Below are 19181 nucleotides of genomic sequence, written 5' to 3' on the forward strand. Positions count from 1 at the left end.
GTCCCTCAACACTATTTCTGATCTTCATCGCTCTCCTCAAACTACTTATCACCACCCACTAGTGGTAGAAATTGTTAATATTTTATGCTTTATCAAGAAATTTGGGGCAATCAAACATGAAGGCATCTGAGTTTTCCACCTGATGGCCTTACCACCTTCCTTCAGTTTCAGAGGTCGTGCTTCCCATCTGACCACCCAACACTAAACACACCACCAGGGTACTGCCATTTTCTTCAGCAACTTACTCTAGTAGTTAAAATCTCTCACATATATTTTAAGCCTCTCTCTCTCAACTGGACTTTAGTCTAATTTCTCTGATTTCCCTCCAAACTTCCCAGAATATTTATCCATATTCATAGAGTCTACTTTTTCCCCTCCCTAATCCCCTAAAGTCATTCCTGCCTCTACTGCTTTCTAGCTTCTAAGTTTGCTAAAACAAAAAGTGCCCTGGCAAAGATCATCAATTATCTCCATATTATGAAACCCAGGGGATAGTTCTTCATCCTTATCTAACTGGATATTTCCGATGCTTTTGACACTGCTGATACATGTGTTTTCATTTTCAAATTTCTACTACTTTGTCTTTCACAATACCATTTGCTCCTGGTTCCCCCTCTAGTTTCTCTGACCATTCCTTCTCTTGACATTGCTATAGACTCCTTTTCTTCCATTTGTGCCTTAAATGCTTGGGCAGAGCTCAGGATCTATTCTTTGTCCACTGTAATTATCACCCTATGTCCTCTCCCTGAATAACCTCATAATTTTTTTCTCTAATTTTAGCAAATGCCTACTTACTTGCTAATCAATAGCTCCAGCCCAGATAGTTCCCCAGTGCTTCAGTCTCCTATAACTGCAATGTGAACATATGACTTTGTCACCAATTGTCATCAATAGAAAAGATATGTTCAGATGACAATATGGCTGTTGCAAATAATTCAAAATATTGACACAATAATTACTTTTAAATTAGTAAATAATTACTTTTAATTTAATGAGATGATTAAAAGTACAAATATCACTCTATATAAAATTGTTTTAATATCCTGATAATTCTACTTCAATATCATTGGTTTCCTTTGCACCCATGTAGTTCTTTTTATGCAACTGAAATTATTATTCCAGGGTCATATGGTGTTAGATTGCTAAAAGGGTCCTTGACACAGAAAGGTTAACAACCTCTTTCAATCCTCAGTGACACTCCCTCACCTAGAGGATTAGAAAATAAATACCATAGTAGGCACACAAAGCTCTTCATAACCCATTGCCCACCCTTACCCATTTCTCCAGGTTCATATCTTAATACTTTCCAACTTTATCTTGGCTAGCCAATGTTATCAGGCTGAATGTTGCTCCTCACTGTGGGTAACACGCCCCATGGGCACTGAGGGAGGAGAACTGTCCAGACCCCAGGCACAATTAGTGCCTGAAGAATATCTTAGTTTATAGTGCTATTACTCAGCTATTTCCTTTATATAATCTTTTATATATAATCATATATTAGTTTATAGAATTAGTGCCTGAAGTATAACTTATTGCTTACATATATCTAGCTTATATAATCATACTTAATAGTTATATCTAGCATACTTAGTTCTACATAATCTTTCTATATAATCATATAGGTATTGTAGTGGGAGCTTTACTGACACATTTAGTGCTGATTTATAGAATCCTTCTATATAACCATATAGTAGTTTGTAGTAGGAAGAATGCATAGAAAAGTCACAGAACAGAAGCAGTACATGGGAAAACAGCCAGACCAGGACAAGAACCAAAGACCCAGGCGGTGGCATCCCTACCTGAAAGGGCATACGCTGTATGGCAGGCTTGGAGCAAGAGGCTCTACTCCTGATAAAGGAGTTGTAGTATCTTGCATCCAGTTCCTGCACAAAGTAGACCTTAGGCCTGAGATCCTGGAAATAGCAGAGGGAGAAGAACCCCTCTGGTGCGACCAGTCATGGCAGCTTGTACACCCTGTCAGTCTTTTCTCACTTCTGTGCTAGCTCAAATCACCCTCCCATAAATATCTTAAGAGAAGAGCACAGGTCTGTCAGCTCCCACTGCACTGGCTTACAAGTATCCTCCTATTAGAAATCCTTTGAAGTCTACAGTCCCCAGATAAGAAGTGTTGCGCATGACACCTTCTGTACATAGCCCACCTCCTTGCCTTCGTGACCTAATGGGGGTGGACTCCTTTTCTGTACACGACCCTCTCCTACTGCACATAAGCATGGCTCCCTGCTGCACACAGCCCACCTCTTTGCCCAAGTGACATAATGCGGTGGCCCCCTCACTTGTGACTCACATGATTATGTATGCCCTATTACTAAGCCTAGAGATGATGACCTCACTCACGACCCTGCCCCCTGCTTGTACCTAATAAATACAGATGCTCCTGGGCATTTGGGTCACTCGCTGATCTCTGCTTACAGGTGTCATGGCTGCCCGAGTCCAGATGCTCATCACCAGTTTTTCAGTGTCCTGTCTCTTTAATTCTCAGATCCTGCACCTCAGCACAGCATAAAGGACACCTCACGACCCTGTGGGGCCCTACAGTCCTACACTCACATAGGCTATTACACTGAGTCATTCTTAGGATGCTTCTTCTATTGGAATTTTATTCACACTTACTTAAGCTCATTTCTTCTCCTAGAAAATTTTCAGTTATCCTTCAAGAGTCTGCCTTTCCTAAATGAGTCTGTGTTCCTTTTATTCCTGTAAGACCTCGTACATATATATGCCTCCAAACTTACTTCATTCAATCAATGTTATTATTATTTGCATCTCTACCTTCTATTAGATCATGAGCTCAGTCTATTCATGGGCTATACATGAAGTTAGTTCTAACTCTTTCACTGGGATCAGCACCCAGGTGATACAGGGTAAGATGTAAGGAGGTTGAACACTGGTAGACGAGATCAAGAATCGTGTTTCAGTTTTGCTTCTCCTCAATCCTGATTTTTTTTTAAATACGGGTTAAGTATATTAAAGGCAATTATCATCTTGAAGAAAGTGGAAGCTATTATAAAACTAGAAGGGAGTGACACTCGTATTTCTATATAATTTTTTCATGGGGAAATCTTTCTTTCCTTCATTCTCACTCTCTGTGTTCACATATTCCCAATCATCCACAAAAATCAGAGTCTACGAGTAGTAGACTCTATTCTTCCCTAGAAGCTGCTTCTGAAATAAATTCAGAGAGATATGAAAGCAATTTTTTCTTCTCTGTACTTAGAAAAAGAATTGTCAACCTCCCAAACCAAATAGCAGAAAAATATTTGCATTTTCATTTGTAAGACAATTTCTTCGGCCTCCAACAATATCTTGTACATCTTCTAGGTGTTCTATCTATATCTTCTAAACACAAAGATGGAGCCCTTAGTTTCCCTTAGGGTTGTGAAATGATAGATTTAAATATAAGTACTCCAAATACTCTACCATTCATGCTACATAACTAAGAAACTATTAGAATAAAAAGAACAATGGTGGGATATGTGGCAATATTTAGGTGCTAATATGAGATAATATTTAAATAAATTATTTCCAAGCACATTCTGAGCTTAGCTAATCAATCAGTTTTAGAAAACACATAACTCAATCACGTTAAATGACATATAACAGCAAATAAGGAGAACAAAATTCAGAGTAGCTCCATAGATTAGACAAAATACAAAAAGAAGAAATGCAAAAATAATTCATTACCAATCTCAAAGCTTCCATTAATGAATCCAACTAGAGATGTTGGGATGTTGAATTGTCTCTCTATTTGTGTGAGCATGGAATTCATATAAGATCCAGATAGTGTTTTGGATACATATGCACATGTTATTGCCAATAGAAACATCTAGGAAAAAAATAAGTAAAAAAACATATAAAAAATTATTTTAAAATTGTATACTTGTGGTCTGTTGACAAATGTCTTCCATCTTAAGATTGATTGTCTCCAATTTAAGTAACCTTTGAATTTGCAAGAAATTTTTAAACAAAGTCTGTTCCTCTTGTCTGTCATACTGTGATTTCTGTATGAAAACTCAAAGTGAGACTAATTTTGTAGGCAGTTGCAGCCTCAATATTGTATAAGCATACTTGTACATACATAGAAACAAACAGTCATTCTAAGTAATACATAGCTGATGATTTAAACAGGTTTTCAGAACTACAATGCTATCTAAAGTACGAAAGACTTCATACATACACTGCAATGAAAAGAAAGAATGCGGAATTACACAAAGACATTATTTCAGTAGCAAATATGCTTAAGTTCTCTGCGGACAACAAGTCCACCGATAACCTTGGCTGACCCACTTTTTTCTGTTCTTGCTTGTAATTCTTGGTCAGAAACATTCTGCTTTCTCAGCAATGAAGGAAATATCAAGAACAATCTGAGTTATGGCTTCATTCTTCCTATAGTAGATGCCCTGCAACCCTTGAGCTCAGCAATCCCAGCTGTTTCTAGGGGATATAAGCCTGGGGCAGAGTGTTTTCAGGGTTTCTCAGCTGCAGTGTAACTGGAGGACCACACAAAAAGGAGACTCAATTTATTTTGGGAAGCTTTTCTGAATCTTGGAGAATCAGCTCACATGTACCCTGGCCTTCCATTTATTCTTACTGCCTGCCTAATATGTATACCATAAATTTCCATATGTTTAATTAATCATACTTATATGAATTGATGATACAGTTCCAGAAAACAGTAAGGTTGATATAATCCATAACAACATCAGGGATGAGTTCACAGATAGAACCACTGTAATTACCAGGAGTTCGTATGGTTTTACTAAAAATATGAAAAGTTAAAATTCTGATAGGTTTATTAAATCTAAAAAGATAGCTATTAGTAAGAGATTTTAAAGCAGCAGCATTGCATACTTGTAATAGTATAGTTAGGTAGATGAATTACTACTTCAAAATGAACAAATTATAGATAGATTTACATCATCTTGAATAGTGGTCTCGTGTCACATGCCATAGGGATTTTTGCTTCATCCTATTAAAGATACTTTCTGGTGACACTTGCATCCTGGGATACCATTTGACCTACTATCTACCTAGCACACTCAAATTCTTAAAATTCTCACACTTTCCACCTTTCACACCTCCAGTCTTGAGCCAATCACACAACTTGTTCTCTATTTCACATATTTCCTTCAAGTGAATTCACAACTTTTTCTGTTTCTCAGTCTCCAACCCAGCCACATGTTCTTTCTTCATGACCAGCAAATGATATCAGCAACTTCACCTGCAAACTTACCTCTATCCCTACCTTCTATAATTTTCCTATGTCTTTAGAAAGATCAGTTTCCCTCTCCTATACAATAAAATACTTCCAAGCCTGCTCTCAAATCCATTCTTTCCATTTCTGAGACTCTCATTCATCCATTATTGCTCTTTTTTCTCTTCCTCTCTCTTTTTTTAATAGTTCAGTGCTTTTATATAACATTATAATGCCTTTCTTCCCTTTGTTCATCTGGTTAATGTATAATTAATTTTCAAGACTCAGGTATTTTATGACCTCCATTGTGAAGCCTCCCTTTCCTCTTTGCTCCCCAGGTAAGCCTTAACCATTCACTCTTTATCTCCCCATCCGACTCTGTGCCTAACTTGGTTACATCCTCTATTACAGTGCACTTTATTTATGGGTTTGGATGTCTATAGGTTCCTCTCTCATTATTCTGTGAACAAGTCAGAGACAGGAGCCATATGCTATTTACCCTTGTGTCTCTGGTGCCTACTAAGTGCCTGACAAATAGTAGGCACCCAACACAAGTTTATTGAATTAATGACAGAGCAAATATCAAAATATCTTGAACAAATTAAAGCTGAAAGGAATATGAAATTTAATAAGATTAAATATAGTGTTTCATCCATCTGGACTGCTACAACAAAATACCCTAAGCTGAGTGGCTTATAAACAGCAGAAAATTAATTCTCACAGTTTCAAAGACTGGAAAGTCCAAGATCAAGGCACTAGCAAATTGGACTGGGTGAGGCCTGTGAACTCAAAATTGTATCCAAGACAGTTCTTAATCAATTTAGGAAGTTTATTTTGCCAAGATTAAGGTCATGCCCATAACACAGCCTCAGGATGTTCTGACAATATGTATGCAAGGTGGTCAGGGTACAGCTTGATTTATACATTTTAGGGAGACATAATGCACCAATCAATGCACATAAGATTTACATTGGTTCAATCTGGAAGGGCAAGACAACTTGAAGTGGGGGATTTCAGGTCATAGGTAGATTTTTAAATGCGCTGATTGGCAATTGGTTGGAAGAGTTATTATGAATTGAAAATAATATCCAGGTTACAATAAGGGCTTGTGGGGACCAAGATTCTGTCATGCAGATGAAGCCTCCAGGTAGCAAGCTTCAGGAAGAAAAGATGTAAGTATTTCTTGTCAGACTTAAAGTCTGTGCTGATGTTAGTTCTGGCTAGTTTTTCCTGAATTCCAAAAGGGAAGAGGGTACAATGAGATGTGTCTGACCCATGCTGCTTTCCATTATGGTCTAAACTTGTTTTTCAGGTCAATCTTGGAATGTCTTTGGCTGAGAGAAAGGGTCCATTCAGATGGTTGAGGTCCTTAGAATTTTATTTTTGCTTTACATTCTTCTTCTTCCAGCTAAGATCTGCCAGAGGCAACAACAATGTCTACCAAATTTTTATTTTGTCCCATACCATTGTCAGGGTGGCATGGCTACCTGACTGAGACCTACCCTGTCCCTCAGTGGGACCTTCTATGGCCAAGGGATATAGAGTCAAAAGACTTATAGTGAATTAAATGTTCTAAGCCACATAGGAATGGACATGGACAAGTATTCATTACCCCTTAATTTTTTTCAGTAAAAAGCCAGCAAACAAAAAGCCAAGGCCAGGTTACAAAACAGACTTATCTTTAACGTCTATGCATTGAGCTACTATAATCTTGCTTTTAGTTATAGACTTACAGCAATTAGATACATAAAACATAAGCATTGCTCTGAAAAAAAATTAATATATACTGGCTGGGTGCAGTGACTCACACCTATATTCCCAGGACTTTGGAAGGCCAAGGTCTGTGGATGACTTGAGCCCAGGAGTTTGAGACCAACCTGGGCAACATGGCAAAATCCTGACTCTAAAAAAATACAATAAGGCATTGTGGTACATGCCTATAGTGCCAGCCACCTGGGAGGCTGAGGTATGAGGATCACTTGAGCCCAGAAGGTCAAGGTTGCAGTAAGCCATGATGATGCCACTACACTCCAGCCTGAGTAACAGAGTGAGACCTTGAGTGAGTCTAAAAAAAGAAATAAAAAAATGAAAATAAAATTTAAAAATGCATATATATCTATCTGCACAACTCATAACTGGCTTTGTCACAAGGCATCTTTATCCTCTCAGTAATTATTTTCTTTTAATTCTACAAAATCATAAAATTCTTTATGATTGGGGTGGATGAAAAGGTGCCACATAATAATTCAGAAGGCAAAATCCTTTGTTTCATCAGCTATTTAAGCATCTGTGTATTCATCCCTGATTTGGATGATCTGAACTAACTCACTTCCTCAAACCTAGCCCTCACAGTCTCACACACCCACCTCGTCTGCAGCAGTCCATAGACCTAGAAGAAGGGTACCTGTATAGTCTTAACAGCAGGGCATTTGTAGTGAAAAATAGATCATGCCCAGTGGGATCCCAAATGAGAGATTTGCATCTCTAGTCTTGAGAATACCATGATTCCAGTTTCCTTAGAAGTAAAACAAGGAGAGATAAATAACATTAATATTTTGTTAATCAAAAGAGAATTTGTGTGTCAGAATGAAAAAAGGAAGCTATTCCATTAGGGATTCAACTAAAAATATGAAGAAAAAGTATAATCTGCTATTCTTTAGAGGATGATTATAGCCAAGAAATAATTCATGATTAAATCTGCATTCAAAAATAAAAGTTGGGGCTGAAATCTAGTAACAAGTGTTAAACTTTTCCTCTGAAACAATTTCTCTCTCTCTCTCTCTCTCTCTCTCTCTCTCTCTCTCTCTCTCTCCCCTCTCATTCTCCTTTTCTATTAAAGAAAAATTATAGTAAGACCAGTCTGTGTGTAAAAATAAGTGTTAGGCATATTATGTTTGGCCTGATTGTTTACATAAAGTGCAGCAAGAACTTGACTTATCATATAGGCTCTTTTTAAGTTGACTTTGTTGGAAATTTACCTGAAAATATGTTATTCTAGTCAAAGGCTTGGTAAAATGACCAGTGTCTCCAACTGTTCTGTTCTAAAACAAAAGACTCTTACTAAACTTATGCGAATAACTATATTGTCATAAAACCAGAATACTCACGGTTTCCAAATTTTGGAGAACTTGGAGAGAAAGATAAATTTCATCATAAAATCATACTTCACTCAATTGCTCTAAAGAATAAATAATTTAGAAGAAAAAGATTTCCTTGACTCTTTAACCAGAGCATCAGCCTTCCAAACAACATGTCCTTTGTTCACCTTGAATTGCCATTCATGGCAATTGGTTGGAAGAGTTATTATCAACAGAAAATAATATCTGGGTTACAACAAAGCAGTTCTTGTCATATAAGAGCTGTTTATCAGGCACTGTAGAATCTTGCAGCTCCTCACAGAGTTAGGATCAAGGGGAAAGAGCACTCTCTGCTCATAAGTATCTCCTCTTTGCATCCTCAGGTAGCAAGATCCTATGTAAACAATTTTTATTTTATTATAGAACTCTTTGGGGTCCCATTATTTCCACTAGCAAAGGGGTAGCTTCAGTTAACATTCCATAACAAGGCAGTAAATTTCCTCAACTGGAAATTCTCTAGTCCAGTATTTTTCATTAGGAAGTGCTCACAGTATTTTACCATAAGCCCTAATAAACACTCCACAAAGGGATATGAAGCGGAGAATTGGTTCCTACTAGCCCTTCAGCTTCTACCCTACATTCTGTAGGCTCAGGCAATCTTACTAGTTTCCATTTAGTGTGTCCAATTAACAGTCCTTAAAAAGCAGATTTACATGACTTCAGTTTCATAGTACTAGACAGGAGAAACATCCCCTAATCAGATACAATACCCATTTTTCACAAGACATTCAGGTAAAGGAGTTAAAATTACCTTACGTAAGGGCTGTTTAGACATCTTAACTTTCATAGTCCTATCAACCTGTATAATTTTATGTTCTGGTCCCAGGAACTTTTCTTTTCTACCCCTAGACCATTTTACCTTTTCTGGTGAAAAAGGATTTGGGGTCCCAGCAGAGGATTGAGCCAAGGGACTTGGGCTCTTTTTTTAATCTCTGTCTTAATTTACCTCAGCATTGCCCCAGGCAATGTCAGCTTCCTTATTATAACCTTTGCCTTTTGATGTTTCTTCAATTTCCCCAGTCCGGAGCAAATGCAGAAAACTGGTATGGGGCGATTTTAATGTGGGAGGACCTGTAGGGGTTCACTTTGGTCCACCCAATCTTTGATAGTGTTGTAAAAACCTTTGTTTCAACCCTATCAATTTTCATTTTATTTATTTCATTTCTTATGAACCATCCAAATATTTTCATCACCCTTCTGGGGTAAGTACTCTGACTCCCTTTCGTCTTTCTCATTTTTCTTTGTTAATTACCCCAGTGTTTTATTAAGCACATGTAAGACCCATGAGGACAGCAAATTTGATAAGGCTGTGATTATGCGGTAGTAATGACACCTGGAGTGCCCATGTAGAAGGGACTCCCTCTTAACCTCCAAATTTACCATGTGATATGGTTTGGCTGTGTCCCCACCAAAATCTCATCTTGAATTGTAGCTCCCATAATCCTCTCATGTTGTGAGAGGGATCCAGTGGGAAGTAATTGAATTGTGGGGGTGGATTTGCCCATGCTATTCTGTGATAGTAAATAAGTCTCACAAGATCTGATGGTTTTATAAAGGGCAGTTTCCTGGGACATCCTCTCTTGACTGCTGCCATGGAAGACATGCCTTTGCTCCTCCTTTGCCTTCCACCATGATTGTGAGGCCTCCCCAGCCATGTGGAACTGTGCGTCCATTAAATCTCTTTTCCTTTATAAATTACCCAGTCTTAGGCATTTATTCATAGCAGTATGAAAGTGGACTAATACGGTAAATTGGTACAGAAAGTGTAGTGCTGCTGTAAAGATATCTAAAAATGTGGAAGTGACTTTGGAACTGAGTAACAGGTAGAGGTTGGAACAATGTGGAGGGTTCAGAAGAAAATAGGAAAATGTGGGAAAGTTTGGAACTTCCTAGAGACTTGGAGGGCTCAGAAGACAGGAAGATGTGGGAAAGTTTGAAACTTCCTAAAGACTTGTTGAATGGCTTTGACCAAAATGCTGATAGTAATATGGACAGTAAAGTCTGGGCTGAAGTGTTCTCAGATGGAGATGAGGAACTTATCGGAAACTGGAGAAAAGGTGATTCTTGCTATACTTTAGCAAAAAGACTGGTGGCATTTTGCCCTTGCCCTAGAGATCAGTGGAAATTTGAACTTGAGAAAAATAATTTAAGGTATCTGGTGGAAGAAATTTCAAAATAAACCTTTCAAGAGTTGACTTGGGTACTCTTAAAAGAATTCAGTTTTATTAATTCACAAAGATATAGTTTGAAATTGGAGCTTATGTTTAAAAGGGAAGCAAAATATTAAAATTAGGAAAATTTGGAGCCACATGATGTGATAAAAAAGAAAAGCCCATTTTCTGAGGAGAAATTCAAGGGGGCTGGAGAAACTTGCATAAGTAATGAGAAGCCAAATATTAATCACCCAGACAATAGGGAAAATGTCTCCAGGACATGTCAGAGGTCTTCACAGTAGCCCCTCCCATCACAGGCCCAGAAGCCTAGGATAAAATGGTTTTCTTATGCAGTCTTTGGACTTGGTCCTCTGGGTCCCAGCCACAGTTCCCAGAGGGATCCAATATCCACTCAGGCCATTGCTTCAGAGGGTGTAAGTCTCAAGATTTGGTGGCTAACACAATGGTGTTTGGCTTGCAGGTGCACAAAAGTAAAGAACTGAGGTTTGGGAACCTCTGCCTAGATTTCAGAGGATGTAGGAAAACACCTGGATGTCCAGGCTGAGGTATGCTGCATGGGTAGGACCCTCATAAAGAACCTCTGTTAGGGCAGTGCAGAAGAGAAATGTGGGCTTGCACCTCCCACACAGAGTCTCCACTAGGGAACTGCCTGGTGGACCTGTGAGAAGAGAACCACCATCCTCCAGATCCCAGAATGGTAGATCCATTGACAGTTTGAACCATACACCTAAAAAAGCCACAGACACTCAATACCAGCCCGTGAAAGCAGCCAGGAGAAGGGCACTGTACCCTTCAAAGTCTCAGGAGTGGATCTTCCCAAGACCATGGGAATCCACTTCTTGCATCATTGTGAGCTGGATGTGAGACATGCAGTCAAAGGAGATCATTTTGGAGCTTTAAGGTTTGACTACCCCACTGGATTTCAAACTTGAATGGGGTCTCTATTTTTTTCATTTTGACCAATTTTTCTCATTTGAAATAGGTGTATTTACTCAACGCCTGTACCCCCATTGTATCTAGGAAGTAACTAACTTGCTTTTGATTTTACCGGCTCCTTGGCAGAACGGACTTGCTTTTTAAACTACCGGAGGTAATACTGAGATTAAATTTACCAAATTAGTCTTAGCAAAACTACTAAGATCATGGGAATTAAAAAGCATCTGAGGCAGCTTCTATCAGTCTTAAAAGCACTTTTCTTTTAGCCAAGTGATTAGAGATCTTTCATATAATTTGGTAATGAAATATCACTTCTACATGACACATATAAATATATAGCTATAACAGATATATACAGACTAAGCAGATCCAAAATACTTTTCATTTGCTTGTTTTCAAAAATTCTGTTACTTAGTTTCAACTATTAATTTAAAAAGTTAGGCCAGATGCCATGGCTCATGCCTGTAATCCCAGCACTTTGGGAGGCTGAGGCAGATAGATCACTTGAGTCTACATGTTTGAAACCAGCCTGGGCAACATGATGAAATACACCATCTCTATTAAAAGTAAAAAAACATGCTTGGCTTGGTGGTGCACACCTGTAGTCCCAGCTACAGGAGGATTTCTTGAGCCTGGGAGGTTGAGGATACAGTGAACTGAGATCGTGCCAATGCACTCCAGCCTGGGTGACAGAGTGAGATCCTGCCTCAAAAAAACAAAAATAAAAATAAAAAGTTAAAGGAGCCAAAAAAAAGTTGAAGGAGAGAGTTACCATTCCAGGCCTTCTCAAAAGAGAGAACAAACTGAAGCAGAAGGGCATAGGTTTTGAGATATCAATCCTTACAATTTCAAAAAGAAACAGATTACAGAATTCAAAAATTTTAGAGTTCTTACATTAAGAGTAAATCAATATTTTTGATAAAATCTTGTTCTAATCAATTCTAGCCTATCTTTTAGTGTTGCATGAGTGTATTTTTAATATCAAATTTCAATTTTTAGAAAAACTATTATAATTCCTTTTAATTATAGTTGATTTAATCACATAACATTTTTATAAATTCCTGTTTTACTCACCTTATTACAACTTACACAGACCATTCTTGGACTTTCTGGTTTGTTCTAAATATTTCTCTTTCTTGAACAATGAGTGATTTTATTTTAGGACAAAAACTCACCATGCAAAATTCTTTCTCATGTGATATTACTTTTCTTTTAAGCTTTCTTACCAAAATACCTCTTTATATCTATAATTTTCTTTACATCTCTTATTTCCTGGTCCCTTTTATCTCATTTTATATATAATTCTTAAATAACCCCTGAATTAGACAAAATTATTTACCTTTGAATAAGAACACTTTAAACCTTAAGAAGAATCTGTCCACGACTCTTGAAATTCCACAAAGAAACAAAGAGTGAGAAGTGCCTTTGTTCTGGGTGCTTTAAGGGGTTCAAGTCATTTGATGTCTTCTCTAGATTATTTTTGGTACCACAGATAGTGGAAGGGGAAGAAGGATTAGGGTGGAAGGAAAGTAAATGAAAGAACAATTATCCTTTTAAGACAGGAAACTACAACGGAAACCGAGGGCATAATTTTTTTTTTTTCTTTTTTTCAGCTATGAGGAATTTTAGCAACTTCAGAGGCCTGGATCCTCATAATTTGGAATTCTCGTTTGAATTTGACTAATTTGGGTAGAGCTGGTCAAATCGGATGAGAGAAATACCAGAACAACAACAACAAAAATCCAACAATACAATTACTGAGCTCTCTAATACTAAGGAGAAATTAAGACTAGCTGGCGGCCGGGCACGGTGGCTCAAGCCTGTAATCCCAGCACTTTGGGAGGCCGAGGCGGGTGGATCACAAGGTCAAGAGATCGAGACCATCCTGGTCAACATGGTGAAACCCCGTCTCTACTAAAAATACAAAAAATTAGCTGGGCATTGTGGTGCTTGCCTGTAATCCCAGCTACTCAGGAGGCTGAGGCAGGAGAATTGCCTGAACCCAGGAGGCGGAGGTTGCGGTGAGCCGAGATCGCACCATTGCACTCCAGCCTGGGTAACAAGAGCGAAACTCCGTCTCAAAAAAAAAAAAAAAAAAAAAAAAAAAAAAAAAAAAAAAAAAAAAAGACTAGCTGGCTATCAATTTTACTTTTTAGTTATTAAGGAAAATCTCCAAGATTAAAAAAAAAAAAAAGCCAATTCAGGTACTTATCTAGGAATGAGGCCCTTGGCTCAAGACTGCTGTCTACTAGAAGCAAGAAAAAAAAAAAAGAAAAAAAAAAAAAAAAGCTCAAACTTGCCTTCCCTGTTGAAAATTAGCTGAAACTCCAGAAAGGAGTTGAATTTGAATATTTTCCACTGTTCATAGAAGCAGGAAAACTTGCCTTATTTGTTGGAAGCAAGTAAAACTCAAAAAGAGGTGTTGTCGAGAAAAATAAACTTCAGATCTTGACCAAAGGGTGGGGGCTCCCAAACCTCAGCAAATTGTCCTGTAAGTTTGAGTCATAAGGATAGCTCAAGCTGGTACAAAGCAAAGGTCAGGGGCACCTCCACTCAGAATCCCTCCGTGGTTGCCACTTTTGTGAACCCAAAAGTATCTGAGACAGGTCTCAATCAATTTAGAAAGTTTATTTCGCCAAGGTTAAGATGCACCTGCAGTACAGCTTCAGAGAGGTCCTAAAAACATGTGTCCAAGGTGGGGTACAGCTTGCTCTTATACATTTTAAGGAGACATAATACATCAATCAATACATGTAAGATTTATGTTGGTTCAATTGGAAAGGGTGAGATAACTCAAAGCAGAAGCTTGCAAGTCACAGATAGATTTTAAAATGTGCTGATTGGCAATTGTTTGGAAGAATTATCAATAATAAAAAAATAATTTCTGGATTATAATAAGGGCATGTAGAGACCAAGATTTTATCATGCAGATGAAACCACCAGGTAGCAGGTTTCATAGAGAATAGATGTAAATGTTTCTTATCAGACTTAAGGTTTGTGTTGTTGTTAATGCTGGTTGGTTATTCCTGAATTCCAAAAGAGTGGCGATATAATGAGGCATGTCCAGCACCCTCTTCCCATCACGGCCTGAACTTGTTTTTTAGGTTAACTTTGGAATTATCTTGACCAAGAGGAGGAGTCCATTCAGCAGGGTGGGGGTTCAAATTTTATTTTTGGCTTATGGAACCCACACACTGATTCATAAACTACCATCTTCTCACTGTGTCTTCATATGGCAGAAAAGAGAATAAATCTCTCTTTGTCCACTTTTTAACGCCACTGAACTCATTCACGGAGGCTTTACCCCTGTGACCTAACCATCTCTCAGAGAACCCACTGCCTACTACCCTCACCTCAGAAGTTAGGATTTCAACGTGGGAATTTGGATGGAACACATTCAGATCACACACTACACCTAAGCCAAAATTTATCAATTATTTTGGGAAAACCTAAACAGAAATTTACTTGAAAAGGATCTAGGAATTTGAATAGCAATCTTAACATGAATCAAAACTGTGATTGGCTACAAGATAGTTTGACTATATCTCTAGCTATGTTTATTTTATATTAAAATACCGTTTGTGGAAATTCTCTCTTCCCATTATAAACATTCTCAGGGCATATTCTTTAGAGTACACAATTTTCACACAGTTTTTATAAATCAGGTAGTACAAATCAAATTTGGGAAAATAATTTATTCTATTTAACATTTTAAGAAAGGAAATTAGATGGATCGCGATACTATTGCTTTTTCCCTAAAACACATGGGTTGCTTAACTTGTTTGGTTTCATTCCCAGAGTGAAAGAAATCAGTGGCTATTCGGACTTATGTCTAGGGCTAAATAATTTCTATATTTATAAAGCTAGTCCTATTAGCTTTTAGCAATAATGCTCTTTAAATTTATTTCAACAACATAGTTTAAAGCAGATTTGTTGAAAATGCTTCTTTCATGCTTCATAAAGAATTTTGCTTAATGAGCATATTTCTAAGTTCAGAGAAACAGAGAAACCTAACTTGCTGTTAAGCAATTGTCTCTCACTTTTACTTGACACACTTGTGCTTACAGTATGTTGTCATGACATCCACATCAATATCTAAACTTGCTGAACTCCGAAGTAATCAAAACTTAAAGACCTCTAGTTTGTAAATAACACTTGATTTTCCTCCCCAAGTGCCATTAATATTAATGTCTAATATTCATTGAAAGCTTAGAATATTCCAGTCATTGTCTCAAACATAAAAGAATCCTTTTAGGTGGGAATGTTGTTATTACCCTTTTCATAAGAGAAAACTGAAGCACAGAGAGTTTTTTATAATGAACATAACATTTCAGGCAAGTCTTTTTTTAGATTTCTATCATAATTCTCCAATTTTGTATACATATTAAAATTTCCCCAACACATATATAAATAGAAAACAAACTTCTGATAGGGAGAAAATTAGTGACAGTATCTGAGTTTGGAAACCACTTGCAGGCACTAGTTATAGAATCAAGACAAATGTCCAGATCCTTTGGTTTAAAATAAATTCAAATTTTGTTTGAATATAAAATGAGCTAGAAAAAAGAATTTTCTCTGAAATAGACAAAAACATCAGAAGAGCTGACAAAATGATTATTTTTCTTATAGGAAATTATTGTTATGTTGCCAAAGTGTGAAGAAAACATTTGTTTTGCTGGGCAATTTCATACACATCTTTGCATCCAAATCAACAAATCACTTCTATGCAATAAGCCATTTTCCAAAAGTGACTTCCACACTTATCTGGGTTAGAATCTGCCTTGTAAAAGTGAGCATCGTCTTTGATCCAGAAAAATAAACCCTGCCACAGTACGTGTGCTTGAAAAATTTTAAGATTATGTCTTTCATTTACCTCCCTCAAAGCCATTTAGGACTAACTTGCCTGAATCAATAATCCTGTTTAGACACTTCCTCAGTTATAAAACCAACATCTTTAAAGCAAGAAATTATCAATAGATCAGGTAGTATGGCATTAATATTAGACCACTTCACTGCAGATAGGAACAATTTTACCAGGACTGCCTTATTTTAAAAACTAGTGTACATGCACATACATCCACATACCAAAATTCCATACCTTCATCTTGGAAAGACATCTTATTCCATGGGTTTCAATTCTTTTCTCAGTTTCTCCCATGTTGCTCTTCAGAGTGTTCCAAGCTATTTATGTTTTAAATCTTGATATATCTTACTTCTACCCTTTTAAGCAAACAAAAAAACCTGTCAAATTAGCTACAGAATTGTAAAGCATCACTCTTTTGAAGTAAGTGCTGCAAATGAACAACATAATTGAAATCCACTCTATTACAAAAATACCTGGAACGCTTTTAATACAGATTAGAAAATTGTGTTGTTAGAGAAGATTTAGTTGTTGGTTTTCTATTTCAAAAGGTACATCAAATAACTTTAGTTACTCTTTAGTGAAATTAAAGACATTAGAATTGTTTGTTATGATCTCCTTGCAAAATAATGGCCAAGTGGTTAAAACAAGGCTTTTTACTTCTTTAGCCAAAATAAATAGTATCAGAGGACTTACATGAAAATTGCTGCTTTTAATAACACACGTACTTTGATTTGTGTTTGTGCTAAAAATTTGCTTCAGTAAGCCTACCAAGGCTCAAAAATCTTTTTTGGCCAGGCTTTCTTTTCAAGTTCTTTGCATTCCAAGACTTCCCTAGAGTCTCAGGAAGGGAAACACTTTCTGGGGCACTGCTGATAAATGGAAACCTGGGGAGACATGGAATTTTAATCATGAAAATAGCCTAGTAAAAATAACAAACAATTCTTTGATCTGAAAAATAATCCTACAATTGCAAATTAAGATCTAAGGCTTAGGAGATTAAACATATAAATGGATATCTATATGTAGCTATAGGTAACAGGTATAGATATATGTGGAAATATATGTAAATATATAGAATATACAGGCACACATTTTTATATGTAAAACAAAAAGTTGACTTAAACTCAAATAAATTCTACTAATCCCATCAAAGATTTTGTTTGTTTTACATCTTGAAACTAAGGCAATGTTTTGAATCAAAACAAAAGTATTTCATTTTGGCAAGGTTTATTCTAGCTTCCAGAATGACTTCTTAAAAGTATCTCCAGCATTAATCAATTAGTCCTATAAACAATATCCATTTAACAAGTGATCCTGAATGGCACTAATTTTTTTAAAAAAACTAACTGCTTTACCTCTATAAAATGTGCTGAATCTCAAACACACACTTTAAGGCAATAGTCACTGCACTATTATGTTTGAAATTTGTTATGTTTACAAATACTCTCACAGATACAACAAGTATTTATTGAACATCTACTCTGTGCCAGTCATGGTGCCATGCACCAGCATTCAGCAGTGAACAAGGCAGCCAAGTATGTGGCTATGGAGAATATAAACTAGTGAGAGAAGTATGTTTCTGTGGAAGATACTTGGACCCAGATTCCAAGGAACTTATATTGGGAAAGATAAAATTTTTAAATAAAACACATTGGAATAGAACCTGACATTGTAGGAGGAAATGAAATTTGTCTGATACGAAAGTGGTGAAAAAAATTCACAGGTTATTGTACTCCACTGCCCTCATTTCTTTCTTCTCATGCAGTTAGAACCCAATCTCTCTTCCCTTTTCCTTTCTCTTTCTCCTAACCATTATCTTAGCCCGATATATCACCCTGTCAAACACTAAGGGAGAGAACTTATTCTTCTTCCATGTCAAAACTGTCTTCACTCTTCTCTGCGGCTCAAAATATTACTATATTAAATGTCTATGTTTCATAGGCCGCCAGAGGGCATAGATGGAGTTAGTGCCACCGAAAATCACTACGTCGGGGAATTCTATAAAGTTCTTTCCACGAATTGGGACATTAAGTAACCATCTAGAGCAGGTTGTCTCACCATGTCTGGAAGATTTGTTTCAAAATATTTTAACATATTGAAAAACGTGTTTAAAAACATATTGTCTTGACTGAGGTAAGAGGTAATATTTAAGGCTAAGCACTTGAAAAGAATTAAATGAGATTAAATTAACCCTAAACTTTCCCTAGTTTTCCAATCTATATGGTGAAAATATCTTCTATTTTCAGATACGTTTCAAACATTTTCATGGAGGGAAATAAATGAACAAAATCTATTCCATCTATTCAACAAAATCCATGAAAGCCAGCAGTTAATATAAGTAATTGCGGTCCACCTCGGCCCCAAATCAGGAAATTGTGTGTGTTGTCTTTTCATCTTCTCGAGGTTGTGCCAGTGCCAGCTGTGTGAACAGTCCTCTTTTGTTAGCACAGCATTGTTTACACAGCGACTTGTGCTCCCAGGACCACAGAGCGTCACCAACAAATCCCCGTCAATCATCACTTCTAATGAAAACGACGTGTTGAAGTTTTAAGTGGAGAATCATTTTATTTCTCTAACTCCTACTCAGCATTCAAATGGGAACAAGTAATGCTTTAGTATGCTTTCTCACACAAATGTTGAATTTCTCCCATGCCTGCTGGTCACAGCTCTGTATTGTGTTGTTTTTTCGTTTGAGGTTTTTAAAAACACACAAACAAAAGGAAAACTACCCTCTTAAACTTTTAAGTGCACAGTACAGAATTGTTAACTATATACACATTGTTAAGTAGCAGATCTCCGGAACTTTTGCATCTTGCATGACTGTAATTCTGGATCCACTGAACAGCAACACTGGGGTT

The 19181-nt window shown here is 37.0% G+C and overlaps 1 protein-coding gene across 7 annotated transcripts in view; it reads right to left on the reverse strand.

The window, feature by feature from the left end:
* Nucleotides 1-17247, reverse strand: part of SLCO1A2 (solute carrier organic anion transporter family member 1A2) — a 62874-nt gene extending 45627 nt beyond the window's left edge. Inside the window, exons 1-4 of one of the 7 annotated variants that reach the window (XM_074402874.1) lie at nucleotides 16797-16903; nucleotides 16558-16679; nucleotides 7579-7727; nucleotides 3703-3844 (exon numbers count right to left, since the gene is read on the reverse strand). In XM_074402874.1, coding sequence (XP_074258975.1) covers nucleotides 3703-3844 — 142 coding nt within the window. In that variant the 5' untranslated portion in view covers nucleotides 7579-7727; nucleotides 16558-16679; nucleotides 16797-16903. Of the gene's footprint in view, nucleotides 1-3702; nucleotides 3845-7578; nucleotides 7728-8319; nucleotides 8698-16557; nucleotides 16680-16796; nucleotides 16904-17016 lie in introns of those variants that run through there. The other 6 variants (XM_074402872.1, XM_074402871.1, XM_074402875.1 and 3 more) reach the window with 6 other exon arrangements.
* Between the last annotated feature and the right edge of the window lie 1934 nt (nucleotides 17248-19181).

The sequence above is a fragment of the Saimiri boliviensis genome, chromosome 7, assembly GCF_048565385.1.
Source record: "Saimiri boliviensis isolate mSaiBol1 chromosome 7, mSaiBol1.pri, whole genome shotgun sequence".
In the NCBI taxonomy this organism is placed as follows: domain Eukaryota; kingdom Metazoa; phylum Chordata; class Mammalia; order Primates; family Cebidae; genus Saimiri; species Saimiri boliviensis.